At 54.8% G+C, this 7,132-nt stretch overlaps 1 protein-coding gene across 1 annotated transcript, besides 2 other annotated features; it reads right to left on the bottom strand.

Annotated features, from left to right (window-relative positions):
* The first annotated feature begins 3 nt into the window (after positions 1-3).
* Positions 4-169: a repeat region.
* A 285-nt stretch (positions 170-454) lies between these two features.
* Positions 455-2,827, bottom strand: LPMP_210830 (hypothetical protein; the record flags this gene model as incomplete). Its single annotated transcript, XM_010700569.1, has 1 exon — positions 455-2,827. The coding sequence occupies one exon, from the start codon at positions 2,825-2,827 to the stop codon at positions 455-457; it is 2,373 nt and encodes a 790-aa protein (XP_010698871.1).
* Positions 2,828-5,925: 3,098 nt separating this feature from the next.
* Positions 5,926-6,431: a repeat region.
* Between the last annotated feature and the right edge of the window lie 701 nt (positions 6,432-7,132).

Below are 7,132 nucleotides of genomic sequence, written 5' to 3'. Positions count from 1 at the left end.
GGGGGGGGGGGGGGGTTTGGGGCGGGGGCTGTGCTCAGATGGCTGAGCCGATGCCCTGCTGCTACGCGCGTGTCTGCGGCGGCGTTGCACGACGCGGTGGGCCTGTGGCAGGCCGTGGGCGGGGCGGGGATCCACTCGTGTGTTGTGTGGCGGAGAGCGGACACATCGGGAAGAGGGTTGTTGTGATGTGTTCTTCGCTCTTTTTGAAAAAAACGGAAGAGGGGAACGCACAATTCATCTCCGTCATCCGTTAGCGTCTTGTGTGTGTGGCGCGTATGCGTATGCGCGGAAGTGTGTCACACCTGCAATATTGTCTACCCCCCCCCTCCCCACTCCTTTACCAGGAACCCAACGCAATGCGACTTGTTTGTGTCTCACATATATATATATACATATATATATATATATATCCACCTACACGTACATATATGGACCTCACCGACCAGATGAACTTTCACTCGACGCTCGCCAGTATCTGGCTGAAGTGCTTCTGCGCCACAGGTGTAGCGATACGTAGGCCGTACTGGTGGTACAGTGCTTGCAAGACCTCCTTGCAGTACTTAATGCTAGCGGTGGTTTGCGCAGGTACGCCTAGCTGGACATTCAGCTGCTCCTCCCAGGCCTTCAGACGCTCCAGCTCCAAGCGCGCCGAGGTGGTCGAGCCTGCCGCTGGCTCGCCCACCTCCGTCAGCTGCAGCTCCGCACTTCCTAATGTAACCGAGCCATAGATGGCTTCCTCTGACCGCAACTGCGCAAAAGCAGCGCTGGCGTGGGTGACAAGGTCCAGCGGCGGCAGCGCCACCTGCACAGGTCGCACCTTGAGGCCCACGCTGCCATCCACGGTTCGCGTCTCTGTAGCCGAATTCGCTGCCCTCAGAGCGCCACTGTCTCCACCCCGTAGAGGGCTGTGGGACTGACTGCGATGGCGTCGCTGCTGAGCCTGATACACAAGCACCGCTAGCTCAGCAGCCAAAGCTGCTTGCAGAGAGTAGCGAGACTTCATGTTCTCTCGAACACTGGCTTCCTGCACCTGCTGCGCCTCGGCGTCCAACAAAAAGCGCAGACTCTCCGGCGGCACCGTCTGCGGTGCGGCGTGTCCGCGCCGCAGCAGTCTCCTCCACGTCTCAGTGAGAGTGGCCCTCACGTGAGTGGCTCGAAACGTCGAAATAGCTTGGGCGAGCGAAGCCGCTGACGTCGCGAGCGATGCAGGGGCACTCTCTGATGCTGACTGCGAGACGGGCAGCTTGGCACGCCGCACCGCACGGCGCCACCGATCAGCCTCTGTCGCTTTGCGCTTTCCTCTCACAGGTGTCGCTTCAGTGCTGCTCGCGTCCCTTTCCGCGGGGTTGTCATGAGACAGCCATGTCGTGTCATCCTCCTCCAGTCCCAGAAGCACCTCCTCCGCCGACACCGTCGACTCCTCATACCGCAGAAGAAACGCCACAAGTGAGCCCGCCTTGGCGAGGTTGTCCGCTGTCGTCTGTAGTCGCTGCTGCGTTGCCTGCACGTAGGCAAGGCCTGCAGTGACTTCCTCATACAGGGCGTGGTGCTCCTTACGGCACAGCTGCGCATCAAGGGGGGAGTGGAGACCAAGGAGGGTAACCTGCTCAGCCTGACGCTGCAAAGCCTGGAGGAGTCGGTTGAAGGAGAGGCTGAGGAGTCGCCGGACCGCCATGAGGCGCCGCACGTGCAGCGACGCTGCCGAGGGGCCGGTCAGCGCAGTCGCCTGCGCTGAAGCAGCAGGAACAGCAGAAGAAGCTGCCTTACCTAAGCAACGCTCCAGCTGGGCAAGACGCACGGCAATCGTCGCGTTCTCATCAAAGCTCACAGGTGGCCAAGCTGAGGCATGTGAGAGTCCATAGAGAAGTCGCTCACGTGCTGTGATGTGGGCGGGCTGTGGTGTACCCCCGACCGCCACAGAACCATACAGGAACGCGTCATTCACGTGGTACTGCAGCAAGAAGGGGTACCGGCGGTTTAGCTCCACGTACTCAGCAACTGCGAGCATCTTGTACTGCTGCGTCAACCATAGGAGAGCAAGGAGAAGCTCGTGCGGCGACGCGTTGAATGGTGTTTGGAGGTAAAAGGCGTCTCGGCGATACCCCACCTGAGCCAGGCAGCGCAGCACCAAGTACCAATCAGCGATGGGCAAGGCGGTGCGCAGACGGCCGCTGTAGACTTCATCAAGTGGGAATCGAGATGACGGCCGCTGGATATCGTGGTGATCACTGCACATCATGCCAGCAGAGTCCGCCTCTCGCCCACAGGGAGTGAAGGACGATGCAGACCACAGGGGACTGTTCAGTGGCAAAGGGTCGCGCACGCAGCGCGCCAGGTGCTCCTCCTCCGACTCACCCGGATGCCTCCACACCAACCGCACCGGAGCTGCGCGACTCAACGAGACCTCGCCTGCATTCTCGTCGTCTGCATCTGACGACGACGAGTACACCACCTCGTAGGTGTCCTCCGCACCACCAGTTCGAACATCAGCCTCTCTGGGTGAAAGCGGGCCCCGGCGACGCCGATGCTTGTCAAGGACAGTGAGGCAGTAGAAGACCGCGTTGAAGAGAACTCGCCACAGCCCGTTGCGGAGGAGCACCGTGACATCTACCAATACCGCCGCCGATGGGCCCGGCAAGTCCGCGCAGTAAAAGCTTAAGTACTCTTTCAGCCCCCACAGAAACGACTCGACGTCTTCGGGACTTGACGGCACCGTAGCACAGTGAGACATCTCCTCCGCCTCCTCTCCCTCATCCAGCCCCACCCCCTCTACCGAGCGTATTTCGAAGAAGCCCAGCGCCGCCCACACCCGAACAGCAATGTGCATTAAAGCTGGGATGCCCGAAGCAGACAAACTGGACGGCAGCACCACAGTCGCTCTTGCAGGCTGCGAGAGCGAGGATAGAGGCGGTGCTTCAGCATCTTGTTGAAAGGAGGTTGATGCCTTAACAGAGGCAGCGGATAGTGCAGGAAGCGGCGTGGAGCTTGACCTTGTTGGTGCGCACCTGCCTATAACCTTGACAACATCCTTGCCGGGCTGAGCAGTTTTAGCCTCATCGTCCTCGGACACAGGCTGCCGCACCCGAGCTGGTGTTAACGAACAGCCGCTAGAAAGAATGCAGTGTGGGTTCTCCTTATCAGTCACTCCACTATCGCCACTCACAACACCCCTTTCGATCTGCTGAGATAAACACACAGGCGCAGCCGGCGCCTCTTTCCTGGTCGGCGTGGGAATGACTACTTCACGTGACCTGCCGGCGGTGTCACTCCTCGGCGCATGCGAGTCCCTCCCCTGCGACATCTGAAATTGCTGATAGAGTGCAGCCAGGCGATCCACGGATGACGAGACTGGCTGACCGAATGAGGAAGCGGGTGGTGCCTCTCGATCGCGCGGAGGGAAACTGCGTGAAGAGGAGACGGAAGACGCGGTGGGTGCCGTCTTTACTCCACTGTGTGGGGGGAAAGGCGGCAGCACTTCCGGTGAGGACACAAAAGACGGCGGCGTCTGAAACGTGTTGAGGGACGACGCGTGGTCGGCAAGAGCACCAACTCGAGCTCTCGGTAACTGGATTGGGGTCACATGAGATGCTGTGAAAGTCGATGTCACCTGGTCCATCGGCGAAGACAACTGCGCTGCCTCTGCCGATGCCCAGAACGCCACATCGCCATCCTCAGCATCGTCACCGTCATAGAAGGGCTGTACAAGTCGGACGGGACACCGACGGGATCGCTCTTCCCCACGCATGGCGACGAGTTCCGCAGGACAGTAGCAGGGGGTAGGAATTGGAGTCTCTCTCTCTAGCTCTCGCCACAGATGAAGAAGTAAAAGACGCGATAAGTCTCTACAGAAACTGAGGACTGACGTAGTTCAAATCGAGAGAAGGGTTAGGCGACTCGGCCCCCTCCCTCGTACACGTCCTTTATCACTCGCTAGTGCTGCGCTTTCCGTTATATCCAACTCTTTCTCCTGCACTTCGGCTATGTTGTGTAATACATGTGTATGAATATGTAGGATAGAAAGAGAAGGGAACCCTACCGCTGCTAAAAATTAAGCTGTGGTGCGTGCGACAACCATTAAGTGAGGAAGATAGATTAGCAAGTTGTATCGCCCTCTCTCTCTCTATCGTGTATGAATGGAAGAGATGATCGATAAACGGAAAAGAAATGCCGACATACAAGTCAGACAGCGACGTGCACGCTTGTGTATGGTACCATCTCTCTTTATGTCGCCCTTTATCCAAGAGGGAACACTGCTCGTGAAGGAGTCGCCGTGTGTTGAGGCCCCGGATGCAACCCCTCTAGCTCTCTTTCTTTTTCTCGCGTGAGTGGAGAACTTAGCTGCGGAAGCAAAGTGCGTCTGTGTGTATGTTTAGTCATAAACACGCGTCGAGGACAAAATGCATTTATTCACAGACACAGAAACCAGATGGATGAAGATGGGAAGGTGAGGACTAAGAGAAACTTCACTTAACGTGTTCAACCGGGGTCAAAGCAGGGGCGCAGGGAAGGGGTACTCTTGACCTTCTATGCGACCTTCACCTGCAGTTGAAGCCCGTACCCCTCTTGAACGACTTGAGCGCCTCCGTAGCCTCACTGTACTGGACCTTCTAAGTCGGTTGTAACCAACCAACCGAGTATCCACACCACTCGCACCCTTACCTCCTCTCGGCCTCTTGCGTGATAGGCAGAGAAAGGTAGAGGCATCAGTGAGCAGCCTCTCACGCCCAACAACTCACAAGAGAAAAAAACGCGTACAAGACACGTTCTGGGCATCTTGTAGGCACAGCAGGCATGTACAGGGCTGTGCCTCCACTACAATACGTGTGGGGTGGGGCAGGGGAGGTTTCTAATACTGGCCTCTTGTGGCGTTTTTAACTTTCTTTTGTGTTACGTCAGAAAACACAAGAGAGAGAGAGAGTGGGGGGGGGGGGGGGGCAAGACATGACATCAAAGTAAAAAAAGAACGAGCTGGACAACTACACCAAAGAACATAGGGCATGGAAAGACACACAAAGCGCACACGCAGCCCCACATGAAGAAAGCACCGCGGCACAACAGCAAAAAGAAAGAGGGCTATACCAAATAAGAAAAAAAAACGAAACAAAAGTAAAGGCGGAGAGAAACCTTAACCAGTAGCTGTGTACTAGTATCCATGAATGTCGTAAATTGCATTGAATGGAAGAGCAATGATGCCAGTGTCGCACGTTCCACCTTAAGCAACGTCATCTCCCACTTTGGTCGCTCACGCATTACTCGGGTTCTTACTCGCTCCCACTCCTCGGAGTCTCCTCTCTCAGAGATGCGCTCTACACAGAGCAGCTTTTTCTCGGCTTGACTCTCTCTCTCTCTCGCGTTCTCTCTTGAACCATTAGTCATCACCACTGAAAAAAAAAAATATGAGAAGCCGCGAGGAAAAAAAAGGGGGACAAGGCCAGTGGAAAAGTGCACAATGGCATCAAACCCTTTACACGTTCCCTCCCTCCTTTTTCCCCTTTTCGTTCTGGTATTGCGGAAGCGGCAACGCTTGTGAGGAGTAGTGTGTGTGTGTGTGTGCGTGTGAGGAACGTAGAGAAGGAATAGAAAAGCAGCAACCGCGCCAGCATAGGGCTGCGCACGCACACAGACACATTAAACGCCATCCGCACAATAAGCATCACGTTTCTCCGCATTCACAGTAAATCATTTAAAAGCAAAAATTGACGACGTATTCAGTGTTACAGGGAAGAGGGAAACAAACAATACAACAGAGCTTCACAATAACTGAAACAGAAAAACAAAACAAAAAAAGAGAGACGCAAGAAGGAAACAGCACAAGAACATAAAGAAAGAGAGCGACAGAAAGTGAGATGGTAAAGTTGACAAGCGAGAAGACGCCACCGTACTGGTCACGCACCTGCACAACTGAAGGGGAAAAGACGAGCGCAATTTTTTTCGTCCCCGGCCACTCTCCACCACACAACACACAAGTCGATCCCCACTCCACCCCTGGGCTGCCACAGGCCCATCGCATCGTGCGAAGCAGCCGCAGACACGCTCTACAGCGATGCACCGGCTCAGACATCTAAGCATGGCCCCTGCCTCACAGGTCGTCACCTGGTGCACCCCTCGGCGTGGCTCAGAGACCCTAGCAGTACACAGCGAGGATCGGGTGAGATACATTCGAGTCATGCAGACACCCTGCCCATCATGGGGATGGTACTAATGGCTTCATCGTCACAGTCCTCTTCGATGCAACGTTGTGCAGAACCTGACCGCCGAAATCAGCAGTAATGCACCGCTCTAACCTCCTCTGCGTCCTAGATACTTGGCCCTGTCGCCATTAGAGGTGATTCGGCATTGGCAGGAATAGAAGAGGGCTGCCTGGCTTCCTCACGCAGAGAGGGCACTGGACTCTCATACCACTCGGAAGGCTCTCCCCCTTCCGTCATCAGTGCCTTGAGAAGAGGATAGAACAACAAAAAGGAAAACTAAAGGAGATGAAAGATAAAGGCACTACAGCCTCTGGCACTCACTCTTCTGCTTAGACGCTCTCATCGTCATCAAGTATCGATCTTTTTTTTTCCTGCATTCAAGGGGGCATGGCTTGCTGCCCTTTCCTTTCCTACTTGCCCAGAGTCTCTGGCCCTTCTTTATCCCCCGCTCATCAGTCCTGGGGTTTTTGGTGCACCTGTTTAACCGATTACTTACTGGATGATGCTTTCATTTCCATTGGAAGGGCAAAGAAAGACGCGTCGAGGTGCACGCAACAATGCAGCGCATACAACGAGATAAAGAAGGAAGTCGAGAAGATTGTCACGAGTGGGGGAATTCGCACATAGACAAAAAAAAATGGAAAAAGCGAAACCCTCGATGAGTTACCTGGAGGCAAGGAAGAAAAAAAAAAAACGAGGTGAAAGTAACGCAAAGATAAGCAATCTATAGGAGACGGAAATGACGACCCTTCTCACGGCATTTCCCATGATGCTATCCCACCTGAGCACACACGCACACACGCACACGCACATATATATATATATATATATATATATATATATATATACGCGACGAAAGAAAGAAGACGTATACGGACTAGTGTACTTAACCGAACCCGAACCCGACGAAACAAACGAAAGTAACCAACCTAACAATAACC

The sequence above is a fragment of the Leishmania panamensis genome (genome assembly GCF_000755165.1).
Source record: "Leishmania panamensis strain MHOM/PA/94/PSC-1 chromosome 21 sequence".
NCBI lineage: Eukaryota > Euglenozoa > Kinetoplastea > Trypanosomatida > Trypanosomatidae > Leishmania > Leishmania panamensis.
Note: the sequence above shows the minus strand (reverse complement) of the source record. Positions and strands in the feature narration are given on the sequence as shown.